Source organism: Haliotis rufescens, unplaced genomic scaffold (assembly GCF_023055435.1).
Source record: "Haliotis rufescens isolate VD_foot unplaced genomic scaffold, xgHalRufe1.0.p SCAF_1, whole genome shotgun sequence".
Classification (NCBI taxonomy): domain Eukaryota; kingdom Metazoa; phylum Mollusca; class Gastropoda; order Lepetellida; family Haliotidae; genus Haliotis; species Haliotis rufescens.
In genome coordinates, this window is record NW_025963779.1 from 13451085 (window position 1) to 13471226 (window position 20142).

A 20142-nucleotide genomic window follows, 5' to 3' on the forward strand; every position below is an offset into this window, starting at 1 on the left:
ACATTATCGTGAGACAGACACCAGTAATAGTACAAGATCAATATTGGGGGTTAGAATTCAAAATGTTTATATTGCTATTGGCAGTTCTCCGTTATCTATCAAGATATAACTTGAGTATAACCAGTCACTCACCATAACAACCCTTAGAATGCAAGGCTCACTACCAGTATTATATATTAGCCTCGCAATTTCTATTTTCCCTTTTTATCGCTGGAATTGTCTAAACATCTATTCATGAGCATTGCCTTATATCTGTTGTATAATCATTTTAGTCCATATGAAACTACGACATCTATTGATACTTCAATATTTAATTTAGAGCTATTTTATCTGTAGATTTAAGGTGCAAAATTGTGTTTAAAACTGAGTATGAACATGAGAAACTCTGTAATAGCAGTATTGAGGCTGTGTCTGTTACTGCAAGTCCATGATTTCTAGGTTTCATTCAAGATGTAATAATAAATTAGATAGTGATAAGTATGATTTTCAAGGATTAGGTAAAAACTAGTCATGCCTGTGTTGGTATGTGAGATTGAAAAAAATTAAATAAAGTTGATAGAATATAAACTGCTGGGCAAAAGAAAGTATACAACCATGTTTGATGATGGCTAATAATGAAACAAACAAGAATGGGTTTTTCGATGGTGATGTATTAGAAACGGGTATCATTGTTGTGTTTTGGACCTTAAGATTGCAGCGTTTCAGTGATTGTTTTGATAACATTTGTTATTTTTTGGTCAAATCCAATTTTTTACCATGTTCAAGTGTCCACTTTCTTTTGCACGGCAGCTTATAATTATTAGGCACACTAGGCTTAAAGAATATATTTTATGTTAAGGCATTTTTTAGGACAGAAGACTTTCTTTAGTTTTCATTGTTTGCATATTTATGTTATCATTATTCAGGCAACTGATGATAAAATAGAGTTGTTTTATCTCTGTTAGTTTGACTATTTCGTATGGCTCTGGTGTAGCATGTGAAAGAAGCAACAAAATAAATGAAGATAAGTATTATTATGCAATAAAGTGAACAACATATTAGCTGTTAATAGGAGGCATCCAGCATGATGCTTGAGTGATTTGAGACCCTCTGTTCAATCAAACAGACATGTTGAAGAAAATTTGATCACAGAAATATATGGTTTAGATCATAGTCACTATGGCTTCAGAATTGACTGAACAATGAAGATTTAGAAATGAGCAAATATAAGAATATTTTGCTTTACTAACAATTTCAAAACTTTTAAACAAATGAAATGTTTTTTACTACACTATAGTGTGATCTTCAAACAAGGCCTTAATATGGCATGTATCTATTAGTATGGTGAGTCTTTTTATTGCTTTGGATAACTTTAACAATATGAATATGGGAGCCCGGAACCACATTAAGAGAGTGCAAGTGTACAGATCCTATCTTATTCCCGACATGTTGTTTTAGCTTATTATGAAAAAGTTGGAGCTAAAACAGGGAAACAGTTTGACCTCTCAGCCTAATAAACAGGATTGCTAACAGCTAATTGTTCTACCAGCCAAGTGGCTGAAGAGAGGTGATTTAGAGCAAAAAGATTTTCATCATGGGGTTTGATAGTGGCAGTTTTTTAGGTAATGATGCTAGATGTAATTGGTTGTGACTTCCACATCAGTCTTAATTTCATGGACAGCTGTTTATGACAAAGTGTGGACTGAAGGGGAAGTTAATGTTTTTTCCAGTCCACAAGGAGCCAGTGATGTTGTTTGTAGACAAATGAATAGTGCATCATTTTTAGAAATTCTGCTATCTTCTTAGGTTCTTTAGAAAACAATTGAATAAGTGTGACCTTTTTAGAAGGTTATGTAATTATCTTTTACTTAAGGTGTATACTTTCTTTCATAGGTTTATACCTAAAGTTGAGTACAGCATGCTGTTTGCAGTATTACATGGAATAACCTGCGAATTTACTATTACAGCTGTTTTCAGCTATTATATCCTATCTGTGAAAAGAAAACATTTCTGTCCTTGTATCTTTGTTTTAGCAACATGATAAGGTGTTATGTTATTTTACCATCCAAAGAAAACAAGAGAAAGTGCTTGTTGAAGAAATTCCATCCTGACAGATACCAACATATTTATTATCATATCAGTAAGATATCTATACCTGTCTTTATTGTTATTGAAAGGTATCAGGTTTGTTGTTTGATTGTGATAAGTATATGTTACAACTTTAAGAACATAGATGTTGTTTGTGCAGGAAACAGTAAATATAGAAGTAACCTATATACAATGGGTCACCTTCAACATCTACCTGTTAAACAATGTTGATCTGGAGGCTAGTAAATCATTCTAATCTATTGCTCTGTGTTTCTATATCCTGTCAAAGCATGACAGAGATTTATCTAGGATTTTACACTAAGTATTCAGGCCGAGCAAACTGGGAAACATTTTTCTTTTGTTCAAAATTGGGAATTTGTGTAAGGTTCATGTATTCTTACATGTTGAGGTATTCTAATACTGCATTCAATGGAATAATGTTGAACCAAGTCACATATGCAAAACTATAATATTATGTTAACAGTTATGAAAAACCTGAATTGAATATCTCTAACTGAAATGTTTAACAACAGTTACTGGGGCTGAAAATGGGCCTCTGAGAATGCCTTGATTAAATCCCTACACTGCATTGTAAATTGTATAGATAAAGTTAGTGTGTGTGTGTGTGTGTGTGTGTGTGTGTGTGTGTGTGTGTGTGTGTGTGTGTGTGTGTGTGTGTGTGTGTGTGTGTGTGTGTGTGTGTGTGTGTGTGTGTGTGTGGATGGATGGATGCATGTATACATTTTTTCGGTATTCAAAGAAGTGAAACATTACTCTTGGGTTTTCAACAGGGAATTCATGAAAAGAATGACATATGACACTAAGACTGTAAACTATCTGCGACTGTGTTATTCTATAATATTGTTTCACAGTGATATAAAGTTTGTTGAGATATATTACATATCCACACAACATGTTGTGCATATTTCAAACATAGCAAAGAGAAACATCAGGAGTCATGTAACCAGGCAACATTAGTTTGAATGGAAGCAGTCATTTATTTGTGTTGAAATCTATATGTGTGATCTGGAGACAGGTGGGTTTGTTGTTAAATGCATGAGAGATTCCTCTGGTGAGGTTGTAAATTGTGGAGGGGCACAGCAGTACAGAAAGTAGCACTAGAGCTGCCTGTTTTGTGTACTTGTATCAACTCATTATTGCAATTGGCTGCACATGAGTAGAAATAACTTGATATGTTGCCCAAATTATCCCACTAATCTTTTCCCATCCCATCGTAAGCCTTGTGTTTTCTTGCATAGATGTAAAACATCTTTTTTCCCCCTTGTTTTTCTCTTAGCTACAAATTTTATGAGCATGTTCTCTCGTACTTATATATATGTATTTTTACTCTGGTGATAAAGAGCTTAAGGAGGCCTAAAATAAGACATGAAAATGATTATAGGCTGATTAAATTCAGGGGAAAAGATGTTTATGAATATGAAAAGTAGGATGTTTACTGCACGTGAATTCTGTATATATAAGTTCCTCACCTTCTGACAAAGCCTCATTTCGACAGGTTGAGGGTACTGGAAGTACTCCCAACACACTTCTTACACTCTCGGCTGCTGCACTGGACCTTACTTTCCTTGGGGTGGGATGTTTGGGTGAAAGAAAACATCGAACTTTGGGAAACATCTGAGTGACTTTCTAACTATTTTCTACAAGGGAAATTTAGATTGGTGGATTTGTAAATGTGTAACATCAGGGATGGAGGTTATTGAATGATGTTTCTTTTTTATTGTCGGCGTTCACATGGCGTAACAGAAACTGTGCATTCATCAAATGTTCCAGCTGGATTGGAAAACATACTTCTGTCGCAATTTACTGGGATGGAATACAGATTCACTAACGGATGCTAAGTGATTTTCAATGGTGTATCCATGGAGTTGCATCATCATGAAGTGAATTGATGTTGTATGTGTTTTACCATAATGTGTGCAGTGGACATTCATGATTTCTTTTAATATGAATGTTCCAGGCAACCTATTTTTGACTTCTCAAGATGACCATAAATTTAGCAAGGTTTTACATAGTAGCCATGTGTGTCCTACAAAGTAGGCTGATGAAGCTAAGACAAACAAGGGAAGATCCTTATTGTTATGGATTGTATCTTAAAAAGTAATTTTGTTTTAGATACTATTTGAGTTTGGGGGCATGTATAAGCAGTAACTTTGATGCTTTTGGAACTATTATGGCTTATAGCAAGTGTCTATATATATGTGGTAGTCAGGATTCTTAAGGAGGAAGCAACTCCTTCTCAGACCACTTGAGTTACACTACTGCAAATAGATACGAGACTTGGGGGGTCTTTTTATCATTTTGTTACAAATTTTATGATTCAGTATCCTTTCAAATTAATTTATTGTCATTATTGGCACTTTGTTGTCCTTGAAATTGTTGAGTTTGGCATTATCTTTATCATTTCTGGAGAGATCGATGTATTTAGAACAGAAAAAATAATCACATAATCACATTTTGTTTATATGATATTTATATTGGAAGTATATAAATTAATAACATGTATAAAAAGTTATTCCAATAGCAAAAATAGTTTATATAGGTCATATGTCAAATTTTAATTCTAAGTTACTGAGTGCACAGAGATATATTATCATTTATAGCATCATCAGATAACTTATTCTGACAAGCTTAATAGCTTATATAATCTGACACATACCTACAAATCTCCATTATCAGGGCTGATCACATGTATTAGTTTGTCTGTTAATACGATACTGCACACATGTGATACAACATGTAACACATATGTTGACACCAGTCTTGACTGGCCTCAGGGAGGCTAATAGTATCTTCTACCAAACCTGCCTCATTATTAAGCCTAATTAGGCTGACAGATCATGTGATGCACTCCTGTTCTGGTTCAGGCCATCATGTTTACAGAGCTTGGGGTCTGATGGTGAGTTTCATCTCACTTCCTGACCTAATGAATCTGGTATTCTAAATGATCACATTAGAAAATGCTTCTGGCTACTAGCTGATGGCTACTACTGGCATTTCAAGACAAGATCATGTATCATGCCTTGGGTAATCTTCCCAACATATATATATATCACTAATAGCTTCAGAATATGTCAGATGAAAAGGTGTTTGTCTCAGATATCTGACTGGACATCTGTCTTGATTGTCGAAGGACTTATGACTTTGTTTATATAGAACTGACATTCCACTGAAACATGAATTTCATAAAGGACTTTTGAGGAATCCATCATTGTGTATAAAGTGGATATTCTGAAAAAGAGAACTTTCAACCAAAAGAATCATGAATTATTACATCCTGAAATTCTGTGTTGAAACACTGAAGGTGATTTTCATGTGATGTGTTACCGTACACATGTAAAGAGTGTTTACATACTGAAACAGGTTTGAGGTGGTATGACAGTTTCTTTGATTATTACCAGTGGTCATAATGTGGTTTGCTGTATCCTGCATTCCCCCTGTTCCTCAAAGTACAGGACCATTCAATCCCCATATGGCCCTTCCAGATTTGCCAATGACCATCAAACCTCAATACAATGCACAATGCGGTCAGTTGTACAATGCAAGCCTGTGCAGACCTCTGCAAATACCTAATAATCAAAAAGACATTGTAGCATTCAAGAATGGTATGTTATCAGCAAGACAGGGCAAAAGAGCCTCTGAAAGTTGTTACCAACCTTTAGGAGCTCCATGGGCTTTAGATGGAGATGTATCTGACCCATATCAAAGTGGCTTTCAGTATACAAGAAACATTGAAGAAAAGTTGATACACAGACCTCTGAAACATTCAGATACCGGTAATGGTTTTGTGCAAAGTGGATCTAGTCAAGGTACTTTTAATAAGTTGGATTTTCAATTTCCAAGTGCTAGTTCTATACACAGCACTCACATCAAACAATCATTCATTTATCAGAATCCTGGACTCTTTCGTACGGAGAGCAAGTCAAGACAAGTGTTTCAATGCAAACAAACAAATATACCAATTAAGCAGCTTGGTCATAAGAATTCAACTCAAAACAGTGGAAATGCTTGGCTTACAAAAAGTCCACACAGTCATGGTATCTCTCAAATACCAAAGAAAGTGACCAGTTTTAAGAGAAATGATACCCCTGTGTTGTTTCTTGAAAGAAGTACATATGTTGGTGAGCACTGCTTGACTAGGAATGAAAGCAGCAGAGAATACTGTCGACAAGTTTCAAATGTCTCCACCCCAAGGGAACAGTGCTCAGTTTGTGGCACTTCTAGGCAGGGCAGAACTTGTTTCCCTGGTAACTTTGGAATGGTAAATAGAATCTACAATTAGTAATAACCTCTTACAACAACTGAGTTATCAGTCCATGTCATCTTGTAATGACAGTGGTACTTACTGTCTCATATCCAACTATCAGCTGCTAATAATTGTTAAAACTTCGTTAACAAACAGGAGAAGAGTAATTGTAAATCATAGATAATAGCCATTGTTTCATCACTGAAATATATTGAAATTGACTGAGATGGCTAGCTGTAACATTTCTGCTAGTTGTGTGTAAGAGTTTTGGTTTAGTAAAGGAAGGTGAAAACATTACACACTTACAATGTGTTGTAAAGACAACATGATAATTCATGGTAAGTATCTTTTTACAACTATTAGTGATGCTACTGAGGTCTGTAGTCAACAGTCTACAATTCTCCCTTTGTGCTCTTTTAGCATTGACAGAAAAACACATAAACTTCAACCTTTGACTCTGTGTATTCATAAGTGACAGTTATTCTAATATTCCCTGTGACAGTTATATCATGATCTTTGCAAACAATTTCTTTGATATGATGGTGGCCTTTGTTTTCAGAGTCCCCAACAGGGCAGTCTCCACAGGTCCCACCGTGTGAATGGAGAAAGCCGCTATGCCACCCAGATTTCTCTTACCTCCACCCAAAAACAAGGGACCAACTCTAGCAGGGTCAAGAATTCTCACTATAACTTGGAGGTAGGTACAATATATATTATGAATGTTTATTTGCCTCTATTGCCAATAAGAGGTAATTGATGCCACATATATAGTTTACTTCATGGGTAAAGTACTTGGAGTAATGTCCACTGATTTTAAAATTATTGTACAGGATAAGTGGTAACCACTCTTCCACTTTCATAATTACAACAATCAAATTTTTACATTGTAGGCAAAGGCTGTGTCATCGGTGGCACCTACCACCACATTACCTCACCTGAACACAGATCGGCATGGCCACAGCCACAAGCACCACCAAGAACATGTCACAGAACAAAACAACAATACCCTGCCCCAGCTCAAACAGACAGATGGGGTGTCAGGGGCTTCATCCTTCACAGGAGAGAGGACCAAGAGAGACCAGTATGGCAACAAGATCCCCATGACTCCTGCTGGTAGGTTGCAGAACCTGTAAAATATTATGTGAATGTAGTGACTATTTGGTTTATGTTTTACTACTTAACCTGATCATCGCATCACTGTTGGCATATTGTTGTGATGGCATATCAGGGAGTCCAGACATCAGTCCTACAAAAAGTACATATATTTAGTTTTTATTTATTTAATGTCTGTATTTTGATGTATTGGCTATTGGGGTATTGAAAAATATTTTACAACATGTAACTATTTCAGTTTCGTAGTTTACTTCCCCAACTGAATGACCATGATTGCATGATATGAGATACTTATGAAGGAGCAGTCTCTCATATCATAGTGTTTTATTTTAGAATACAAACTGTTCTTTCTATAAGTTCCATATTTCTATGAATACTACTGACATTATTGTAAGATAATGCAAAAGTGTATCAAAAGGTAATTTGTATCAAGTGTCAATGTTCTTGTTATTTCAGAGGCACTCAAATTATACAGGAGTAAACTTTCGCAGTTTGAACAAACAGAAATTTTGGATTATCCTGAGGTTTGGTTCTTGGGCCTAGAAGCCAAAAAGATTGAAGGAATCCCTGGTGGGGCTCAGAACAATGGTTATGATGATGACAATGGATCATACATCAAGGTAGGCATTCATTACATTTTGCCTAAAATGAGATTGTTGTTAAATGGAGGTGGCTACATGTCTTTTGAGTCGTCAGATCAGTATCATTGATTCATAAATCTGCAATTCAGGATATGGTAATTTGATGATAGACAAAATGCACAGTCTCTGTTTGCAACTTATCCACTGCCTAATATAATTAATTTTGGTCTCGTAAGCTAAGGTTATGACAGCCCACATGTTAAGATTAAAATGTACTGAAAAAAATATGGATGAGCACAATTTGGGGCTGGTTTACTTAAGTTTTAGGTACAGACTAGGGACCCAGGCCTTAATTCATGCACTCTTTGTCTTACAATTGCCAATTGTGCAAACTATGTCAGTTTGCATGAATGCAGCACTGTGAACTACTGTAACATGTCTGTACGATTGCCTAAGACATACATTATCATTGTTGATGCATTGTTGTGAGATCTGTGAAAGATTCTAAAAAGAAATACAGACAATGTATTTTCTGTTAAATTAGTTAAATTTATTAATTTCATTTTTAACATGGTTAAAACAATGTACAGGATAATAGTCATAAGTTATGAATTCTCACAAATTCATTTTGTTAAATCAGTGGATTTCTGTTAGCTATTCATCAGTATTTTTGTAAGTAATAAAAAGGCGAGCAACAAATATTCCATAAATGATATTATGATATGTATATATATTTTATGATGAAAAAATATGTTTTTATTCTACAGTCAGAGGTTAAGAGGGCTGTCCTAGATTTTGTAACTTGAGTCAAATGTGTTAATGTATGTGTTTCATGATATAAGACCTTGAGTGCCATATTGTCCCGAAATGAAACAAGACACCATGCACAGCGCTCTAATGCATACCTGTTGTAACGTGATTTGGACCACCTTTGGGTTCCTGTGACTAACAACAATCCATGCTATCAGATGACCAATGGTGTGGAACAGACCTACAATTATTGTCACTGTTTGGGAGGCGTTACATTTTCTATTTGTGTAGCTTTGGTTCAGTGTTCAATAACTTACATTATCCTTACAATGGTGTAGTTATGAAAGTCACAACCAAAACTGATATTTATTGATAGATCATTAACATCTGAATGTGGTATGGTGTACATCAAGGTAATCAGTGAAGTGGAAGTATCCATATTAGAGAAAGATGAAATGATTGTTGTTAACTTATTATCAAAATATTTGGTCTCATATTATCGTGATTTTGTATCAATATTGCACAGGTTAGTGATATTGATACTTTGTTTTGGCATTTGTTTTGTTTTTCATGACGAAGATTAAGCTCAATCATGAACATGGTAATTTGAGTGTATTCTTAATATCACTATTTAAGTAGCTGAACCTTTAATTAGTGTCCGAGTTCTGGCTTGTGACTGGAGATTTTCATATTTTTATTGCATAGAAATGCAAATTGGTTGATTTATCATTACATCAATACCAGTTGTTGGACAGTGTTGTTTAGTAGTGAGTCATCTAATTATACTATATAGGTATCCTCAATTATGTAAAATGACTAAGTTGTGTTTAACGATGTGCATCTTTCAGATCGTCCTCACTGTTTAACCAAAATGGAATCAGATCTATTTTGAGACCATGTAATTTATTGCATTGGTGTAAAACAACAGGATTCCAGTGGATCTGATCACATCAACATTAATATATTTTTATTTTCTGTGCAACAAAGGTTATAGGTGACCATCTAGCTTTTCGCTATGAGATAATGGAAGTGATTGGGAAGGGATCTTTTGGTCAGGTTGTCCTGGTATTTGACCACAAGATTCGAAAAGAGTTTGCTGTAAAAATTATCAGAAACAAGAAGAGGTAATCACTGGTGTCACAATCAAGCCTGATTTGCCTGCCATGTAGACTGCAGCTTCTTGTAATAAATCTTACATGTGATACCCTCAAAAGTGAAATTAAATTAACCATTTCCAGAGAGAAATAGCTGAAATTTTACAAAGCAGTGAATATTCAAAGTTGTGCTCTATTACCACTCCTCACATTTGAGGATACTCTCATCCTCAAATTTATGAGATGAATATCACATGTATGATGACCATTTTTTTAATTTCCTATGATATGTACTGTGTAGGGCTTGAAGTGCTTTCTTATCTATCTTGATCATATTTTACTCATTGATGAGCACAAACGAAAACGTTAACGTTGAGTATGCCTTTGAAGTTTTTCATCAGTGTAATCACTTGGATTAATTATACATCACTCATTGTGACTATTGCCAGTAAACAGCACATCATCCCTTGCACATACAGGCCTCTCTGTCTACATATTGATTTCTGCTTCCTACATTTCCCTTCATTAAACAACCCCATATGTTGTCAGCTTATGGCCTTTTTGCTTATTTTCAGCTCTCTGTTTGTACGGCTTTCCTATCATGTTCTGTCTCTGACATACATTCTGCAAAGTTGATGTTTGAAGATTGATGAAACCTTTGCTATCAGAAAAAAACATTTGAAAATATCTGTGCAGATTGTATTACTTACACCTTGCAGTGCCCTACTTTAGATTCATCTGTCTATTGCCTGAGCTCATTTAGAAATGAGTGACTAATCCTTTTCCCTGCGTATATCCCTCAACCTTCTCTTTGCTTATGCTTGGCTTGTCTATGTTTGCTTTGTCAGGTGCTGCATGATCATTTGGTGTTTCGCTATGAAATGCTAGAAGTGTTGGGAAAAGGATCCTTTGGTCAAGTCGTCAAATGTTATGACCACAAAACAGACCAAATGGTTGCAGTCAAAATAATTCGCAATAAGAAGAGGTAGTGATTTAATTTCTTTGTTTTAAATCAAATGAAAGAGGAATTTCTTTGTGTAGTTTTTAAGGAGAGCCATAACAAAACCTTTTCCCCGCAAGATTACCGTTTCTGTACATCAGTTCCTTGCATGGTGTTTTTTTAAGTGTTAGTTTAGTAATTTATTTGTTTTTCTACATTTTTTCCAACACTACCCTTTATAATATATCCACATCTTATAACTTTATACTTATCAGTCATTTTAAACATATTTATATTAAAGTGATAAAAACAACCAAATATCAGGTAACATGTTTGAGTTGTTAAATCAATATAAAAAAAAGATACTGTTTTGCTCATTACATAATGTTGTAAGGTTTTATGTAATGTAAATCTCACTGTCAAATGTAATGTGAAGGTTATACAGGGCTCATGACAAATGTGTGTTGGTACAGGTTCCATCACCAGGCATTGGTAGAGGTGAAGATTCTGGATGCTTTACGTCGCAAGGACAAGGACAACCAGTACAACATCATCCACATGTTGGAGTACTTCTACTTCAGAAACCATCTCTGTATCACATTCGAACTCATGGGGTAGGAAGATATTTTGATCAAGTACTAGAAATTACTCACACTTTGTAAATGTGTCTATATGCCTCAGAATTAAATAGATAAACTTCACCAGTAATGACTTACAATTAGATTTAAAGGTTTTCTAAGTTTAAACCATAAAAATGAATGCTCATCCATTTTACTTGTTGAATTTGAGCTGAACCAATGAAACAGCAATGATGGTCCAGAAACAGTGATGTTAAGGCATTTCATAATCATATTTAATAAATCTTCAAATTTTAGTGAAAATGTGAGTTCCATAATGGTAACCTCATCATGCTTTACTTAGGGCACATTTCATTTAACCTGAAGTATGTTTCATTATTTATGTAAGTATTGATTTCAAACCCATGTGTTCAGCTTGCCTACAAACCCCCTGTGCTGGTAATGTTTATGGCAAGGTGGAATAAATAGTGGCTTAAATACTTTTAAAAATTTACTCTGGAAGTAGGTTGTATACATTCATTTCTTTAATGGCTAAAGATATCAGATATATAATGCTTTTTTGCTGTTTCATATGCATAAAAATGTATGTGCTTTATAATTTCAGAATGAATCTGTATGAGTTGATCAAGAAGAATAACTTCCAGGGATTTAGTATTGCACTTATCAGGAGGTTTGCCTTCTCCCTACTTCAGTGTCTCAAAGTTCTCCAAAGGGAACGGATAATCCACTGTGATTTAAAACCAGTAAGTTTCTCTTCTTTTCTGATAGAATATGTGAGCAACACACATTATTGTCTCTCATAAGTATTATTCCCATAGTCTCATTATTTCATCTTGTTAATGAGGGCATACAACAGGATCCACCTCATTATTAAGATGCAACTATGAGCAATCTTTCAACTCAAAAAAGAACAATGCCTATTGCATAATAACTTGTTATAACATTACCATTCCTCGTCTTTGTTAAGATAAAAAATAACCTGTTTGTTTCTCTTTTAGGAAAACATCTTGTTACGACAAAGGGGTCAAAGTTCAATAAAGGTTATAGATTTTGGTTCTAGCTGCTATGAGCATCAAAGAGGTGAGGGAACATGACATATTTCTTTTGTTAAAAACCTTGGTGTTATATGTTTTGTTTGTTTTTGTTTGTTGTGTAACGCCATACTCAGCAATATTCCAGCTATCTTGATGTTATAAACTGTTCAATAATTGTTGTTGTAACCACTGGTCCTTAGGATATATCAATCAAATGTATGTATCATAGATGTAAAATGGGCTGTGATTTTTGTTTTCAAAGTTAGAATCTAACACAAACTCTCTGTTACAGTGTACACATATATACAGAGCAGATTCTACCGGTCTCCAGAGGTGATACTAGGTTTGCCCTACTCCATGCCAATTGACATGTGGAGTTTTGGTTGCATCCTGGCTGAGTTGTACACAGGCTACCCTTTGTTCCCTGGGGAGAATGAGGTAGAGCAGTTAGCCTGCATCATGGAGGTGTTGGGACTCCCACCTCAGAATGTCCTAGACCAGGCAACTAGGAGAAGGCTCTTCTTTGGTAGGTATAACTGAACATGCTACTGGATAAGGTATATGGCAGCAGTGTATTGATTCTGTTTAATCTAGTACCAAAGACTGATATAATCTTATAGCGCATGCTATTATCGGTCATGACAATCAATATGACAATAAACTGAAGTATAGAAAATATTTGTTGATATAATATATTGAATTTATAGATTTGTACTATGGACCTGTGGCCTTTCAGTATTTCTGAAATAAAGACTTGAACGTCAATATGTTGCATTACAGTGGGATAAGTATATAGAAGTGTATACATAGAGAAACAGAAGATACTAATGAAGAAACATCCATGCAATACTTCCTGATTTGTTTCAGATTCTAAGGGTAATCCCCGATGTCTTACCAATAGCAAAGGCAAGAAGAGGAGAGTGGCATCCAAGGATCTACAGCAAGCAATCAAAACTAGTGATGCTAGCTTCCTGGACTTTATAAGAAGATGCATAGAGTTAGTTCACTTTATATATAAACATCTGTCATTTATTGGAAATTTTGATTTGTTATAAAGAATCTATGTTGTGTTCATGTTTTGATAGTTGTGGAGACTTGTAAGATCAACCTTACTGAAGTGTGTTCTTTTAGAAAAATCTGACTTTTGTTATGAATAAAACTAATTTAGTGTTTCTTCAATATATGTATGGTTGAATCAGATTATTTGTGCCCAGAGAAAGGTAAACTAGTTTACTAAATCATTTCCTGATATCAGATGGGATCCATCAGTGCGAATGACATCAGATGAAGCTCTGCATCATGACTGGATCAAGGAAGGGCTGGTTCACCGGAAAGACAGGGTTCTGAAAGGACAGCACAAACGCCACACATCTCCTGGAAGTGAGGGACAACAGCCTGATCCCTACAAGGTTCCTGCTCAACCACCTGTGAAAGGTATGAATATCCAGAAAACACATAAGCTATTTGTTGAGATCCAGGTAAGTTTATGATAATTTTTATAGGGAAGTAGTCATGTAGTCTTTCATATTTATTTGTTGATACAATGTCACTGACACAAAGATATTATTTATAGAAACTGATGAGAGAACCTATGAAATGATTGACTGTGATCCATTCAGTTTGATTTTGCGTTAGAGGTAGGCAACAATAACATATATAATTTGTTGGATATTGTTTTGTTTTTTAAGTACATTGTGCTTTTGTATTTATTCTGTGTTTTTTAAGGCTTCTTGAAATTAGCCCATTGGGGTTTCTCTCACATTTAACTTGTCTATCCTTGTGTTTCTTTCCACACATTGCACAAGAACATTCAGGTGTCTTATGACACAAAGATATGTAGAGTAATAAGGGAACACTATGCTTTTTGCATTCAGAAAAGACAAAGGTAGATGAGTGGAAGATGTCACTAAAGGAGAAACGCAGTGCCAAGGCACGAGAGAGAGTTCCACCAGTTGGGGCCTCTGCAGAGCAAACACACGAAGAAACAGGCAAGGGTGAGTAGTAATCTTTGACATCTTGAACAACTGTGTTGGTATTACCCTGCACCAATGTTTGAAATTAAGAGCAAAAGTAAAGGGGTCCTTGTCATTAGCCCAGTGTTAAAAATAAGTCAGAAAGACACCTTGATTTAGATATGCAACAGTTAATCTCAGGCAGCCCAGGACCCAAGTAATATCTAACATCAGATACCGGTAATACCATTACATCCCTGTGGCATGGTTTTCATGCATCAAAGTACTATTATCAGAATTAGAAGTATTCTTAGAATAAATTTTTGTTTAGCATGCCTACCTAATAATAGCCCATATAATAATACTGGTATGTTCTAAAAATAATGCCAACAGACAATAAATGCCAGTTCACTTTTCGCACAGATTGTATTCATGTTTGGCAGTCAGTGTGACCAATTTTGTCATACCTGGGGGGTAACTGGGGGCCTATTCTGACCTGGAGTTCTCATGTTGGGCGTGATGACAGCAGTTTGGTTCTCATTTGTATGAAGGATGTTTTGTACTGATAAGCTTCAGGATTTTTTCCTCTCTTGATGGTTTAGAGTGAGTGAGTTGAGGCTTATGATTCCTTTGTAGAGTACAGTAAACTACGGTTATAACAAACTCAAGGGGACCACTTATTATGGTTTGTTATAACCATAGTTTGTTATAAGCATATATACAGCAAATGGACAGGACCAGAAAAAAGTTTGTTATAGCTGTCAGTTCGTTATAAGTGTGATCGTTATAAACATAGTTTACTGTATTTCAATCATATTCAGAATATCAGCTAAATTTGGCATAAAATTCCTAAGTTATGCAGATTATAGACATTTGATACTGTCTGTTTGATTGCATTCTAGAAGGTAAACACAATTTTATGGATTACAACTTATTGTTATCCATAAAATTGTGTCCACCTTGTCATCAGTCAACTTCTAAGTAATGCCTATCAAACAATTTTCACTGTTACCATGATAGCAGTGTACAAATCTACACCAAATGTCACACAATGCAATAAACCAGAAGTCGTTATCCATAAAGTTGTATGTTTTCTTATTTGGTACTTTGGTGAACCCTTGATCAAAGGTAGTAACACTGACAAACAAAGTATGATAAACGGGGCAAAGCTGGGATTTGAACTCATGACCAGCAATGAGATTGTTTAGAATTATTTTCAGATTTGAAATAACTTGAATTCACAATGGCTTGTTATCATTCAAATACATAACATTTTTGTTAATTAGATCCCGGTACCAAAAAGGAAGATCAGGAGCCCTCTGATGACCCTTCTGAGAAAGCAAATAAGATCCAATCAAATGACAAGCAGCCATCACAGGATGCAGGTGTAGAGAAGTTAACACAGTCAGAAAAGATTCACCATCAAGACAGTGGCGTGGAAGAAAGTAAAGACCAGCCGCATGATAATAATGTGGATGAAGCAGGGAAGTTTCTACCACCAATTGCTAAATGATTTCTCCTCAAGCCAGTACACATACCAGTTGACATAGGATGAATGCATACTTTGTGTGACTATATCAAGTCAGTATTATTACAATTGAAATCTTGAACACGAGACTGTTCATGGCAGGTATCTAAGAGTAAGTGAAATACAACCACAAAACTTTTGTCTGGGATACAAGTTTGTTTTTTAAATTAGTCTTCTATAAACGGAATGCTGTTAGTCATCAGTTAACAAACACATGGTGGTATTCAGATGGAAATATCAGAATCTTTGAATTGCAGCAGTTCATATTTTACCTGTGTAAGGTACCATTTAAGAAAGAATGATTCAAAAGTTGTAACAAATTCTTCTCATTCCAACTCACTCTTTATGCACAGGTTGATGTTTTGTAGTTACATGACAGCATTATCACCCTTGTAAAGATCTTGTCTCAACATATTTTGTTAACCAAAGCACAGTATTCACTGTCTGATATTGAATGTCAGCATACATAGGCCAAAAGTATTCTGATGTTGTATGTACATCATCTTTACAATGCATGTTGTGTGTCACGACAGGTCATTCTCTTTCATGGTAAACCAACTGATCTATTGCAGTATTTAGTATGATCTGCCTCGGTACAAATACATAACCTATAACTGGATTTCGCTGTATGGGTTTATGACGCTTTATTTTTTGGATTTGGTTTCTCATTTTAGTCTTTCCAATGACTTCTTCAGTGCAGACAGAAATATGCAGATAAAAGTTTGGAGGTTGTAGGTTTATATTATTTCTATGCCATGCTTGAAATAGCCAAACTTTGAGAGACATTAGTGTAATGTGCCTGATTATTTGCTCAAGAGGTTATAATTACTGAAACAACAGGAGTGATGTTCATATAGTACAATATACATTTCAGAAACATTTTGTTAGCAAATACTGATCAGTATTCAGTGTATATTTATGATTATAAAAATATTTATGAATACCATGTAAGGTGTTTGCAATGTATAGAGATTGATGATTTGCTGTTGGATTGCTCAAGTCATTGTTATCAATGTATATACCATTGACTCATTGTTATTGTACATACTGCAATGTTAATATGTTTATACATTGTTTCTTTACCATACCAGTATCAGGGTCAGCATTTTCTTTCTTTAAATTATTTCCAACCTTCAGTATCTAATTTTTTTTAACATTATCAACTAAGATTTATTTGGCTAGAAATTGAATTCACACTTCATTGTATCAAATGAAATGATTGTAATACTTTTAGTCTTTTTCTGTGATTGTTCTAGATTGTTACTGTTTTGAAATTTATATAATTTTGTTAAGCAGAGATCAAAATTATTTTGCCGATATTCTTTTTTATTTATACATAATTTATGTGATGATACATTTCTGATCCTATTTTACTATATAATTGTGTATTGTTTGAAGTTGTGTGAAGTCAGAATATAATCAGACGTGAATAATATTATGGTCAGTTTTGATGACAGAAAAATCATCACATAATCTTTTATATGGAGATGTCTTGCGTTTAGTGTTCCCCATAAGCAAGTGAAGTCTCCTTTTATTTTTGACCCAAAATTTTAGCAAAGAGTATCCTAAAAATATTTTCATAAAAAAATTGAACGCTCGACTTCCCTGGAGTCTTCTTATGGACCTTGTCAGATAAAGAAGTAACACATCAAAATGTATTGTGAGGATTAGAGTCATTGGCTATTTTGTATTTATGACAGAGCATAACAATGTAATTGCTTTGAACTGGAAATCTTTAGGTTACAATTTGCGGACAAGTTCCCCGATAGGCAAAATCCTGTTTTTGTGTGTTTTTATGCATTCTGTAAATTAAAGTCCATTTTTTCAATCATGCTGGATATGATTTATGTTTTTGTTTTCTTTAATGGAATTTTCTGTTTAAGATATTGATACTGACCTTCAGGCAAGCATTAAACATTTAAAATTGCAATATAACATGTGATTTGCATGTAGCCCTTTTTTGGCTGCAGCTTTCGGTGTAATACAGTAAAATAATAATCAATAGGAATTCAGTAAAGTGTTTTTCTTTGTGTATAGTTGTGTGCAATAAATGCTGTGATTTAATGACAGTTGACATTGTACTATGATACATTTGAGGCAAAAATAATTAGGGTTGTTAAGTTAAAGTGAATTTGTAGGTATGGAACACTTATCCAAATATTTTGCATGCATTAATATCCATGCTCCAGTGTTGAAATTTATTATCATCTATAACATTTTTTATCTATCTTAGTACTAAGAAGATACAAAAATATCTTTAGATATCAGTATTACTCAGTGAATCCGTCCATGTATACAACAGTGTTGTGTGCATCTCCATTGAAGTGTGTGTTTTATCAATGTTGTGACTTGTTATCATCACATCTGGTTCATGTGGTGTAACAGTGTTTGTTGGCTCTTAAAAGTTCATTTATTTTGGATTGTTTAAACAAAATAAAATGGCAGACAACATTCAAAAGCAATGGTAGTTTTGATATTTCATTGTTTTGTTACATTATGAAGGCTTGTGAAAGTTTTTCCTAATGTTTCACATTCTCAGATTAGTGAATTTTCATCACATCTATCAGATTTTGAGCTTCTGTGGACTTTGAATACAGTTATGTCAACAATATTCTCAATTGGAGCTTTATGGGACCAAGCAATTGATGATTATAACTTGTCCATAGATGTTTGGACATACCGTAATAAGAAGCCATAGGTGTCCAGCTCTCATTCAAGAACCAAGACTGAATAAATGATGGTTGCCAGATGTTGCACATGGAATCCTGTGCGCAATACTGTATGGTCTCCTGACCTGTCTGATGGGCTGATTGGACGCCATATCAAGATCCGAAATCATGACATGAGCTTGTTTCCAATGCACTATCGGGCTGCTTCTTTGTGCTCCATGCAGTCATTTTGGTGGCCATCTTGGTGACTGTGGTGTCCACGTTAACTGTCCCCCTGGATTTGTGGGGAGACGGATCCAAGCCCAGCACTCCAACATCAATCTGGCAAACGGTGCTCATGGTCCAAGTCAACCAGCCATGATACTGGCTTCCCCTTACTGGACTCTTGGCCGGGGTAGTTTTCTCAGCCTGCTCAGGTGCATGTTGCTCCTTCCTAATGGAAGCCATTTCTGCTGAAATTGCTTGAAATCTCTCTTTTAACATTGCCTGCATGTTCTCCTGTTCTTCATCATATCTTCAAACATGCTCGTCGGCAGAAGAGTAGTGGCTGACGGAGGTGGAACATTAGATGGTGTGGCAGGCCTGGGGCCTGACCTCCTGCGGTCTGGAACAAAAACTTCTCGTTGACTGGAGAGAGCTAGTCCAACCCATCAACCATCTTCTTGGCTGCTTTCCTCCTTTTTGCCCTCTTCCATGCTTCCACAATCTTGCAGAAAGTGTCGTGCGGGAGTGAAGCAAACTGAGAGCATTTAACATGATCAGTGCATCTTGAAGATCTGCACTTCCAACAGGAACAGTGAGGGTCCCTAGCCATCTTTAAATGGCCACATCTCTCACACGTAGAAGACGATGCCATCTTGCTCCCACAAACAAATGTTTACCACCAAGCAACTTTATATCTAAGATAAACAGATCCTCTTCAGCTGCAACTCATGTGAATATAACTCACTAGACTCTGCAACTCATGTGAATATAACTCACTAGACTACTATTAATTGCATAACTTATCATGGATAGATGACAGTGAAGAGGATTTATAGTGTGATGTCAGCCAAAATACACGATATGTATTTGAAGGCATTGTTTGCTTATACCATAATAGGGATAAATCCTTTGTCTTTTGAAAGTTGTCTAGGCTCAGCTTTATTTACTTTGTAGCTGTATAAAATTACATCCAATGTCCGGTCTTGATTGATGTTAAATACAATTTGATCACAAATACATATGTAATATCACAAAGTGCTTAAAGTTACAGAATTACCTGGATTTAAAATTAAATCTGTTCTTCAGCAATCTGTTCTTTAGGTATAGAAACTTACTTAGTATATTTAGAGAAGACTGCCTGTATATGGCCTCTTGGAAAATATCAAAATGAGCTCGGTTTCACACACTTCATCTAAGTCATGTCACAGTTGTGCTCTGAGTTACTCATGATAGTTGCAATATGTATTACTGTTGCAATGTTGTTTTGGTATACATCAGTTTTATTTGCACTTCAAGAAAATGCAAGTATTGTGCACATGTAATGCACAGACTTCAGGGGAAAAAATAAATAAAGATTTGACATTTGCA

At 35.2% G+C, this 20142-nt stretch overlaps 1 protein-coding gene across 9 annotated transcripts in view; it reads left to right on the forward strand.

The window, feature by feature from the left end:
• The window catches only part of LOC124148260 (dual specificity tyrosine-phosphorylation-regulated kinase 4-like), a 53672-nt gene extending 33530 nt beyond the window's left edge, over positions 1-20142 (forward strand). For 7 of the 9 annotated variants that reach the window (XM_048386477.1, XM_048386574.1, XM_048386525.1 and 4 more), the window contains 12 exons: positions 6891-7028; positions 7222-7444; positions 7901-8064; positions 9763-9899; positions 11283-11423; positions 11992-12130; positions 12386-12467; positions 12714-12947; positions 13289-13418; positions 13677-13855; positions 14296-14415; positions 15660-20142. In XM_048386477.1, coding sequence (XP_048242434.1) covers positions 6891-7028; positions 7222-7444; positions 7901-8064; positions 9763-9899; positions 11283-11423; positions 11992-12130; positions 12386-12467; positions 12714-12947; positions 13289-13418; positions 13677-13855; positions 14296-14415; positions 15660-15886 — 1914 coding nt within the window. In that variant the 3' untranslated portion in view covers positions 15887-20142. Of the gene's footprint in view, positions 1-3570; positions 6347-6890; positions 7029-7221; positions 7445-7900; positions 8065-9762; positions 9900-10717; positions 10855-11282; positions 11424-11991; positions 12131-12385; positions 12468-12713; positions 12948-13288; positions 13419-13676; positions 13856-14295; positions 14416-15659 lie in introns of those variants that run through there. The other 2 variants (XM_046519266.2, XM_046519274.2) reach the window with 2 other exon arrangements.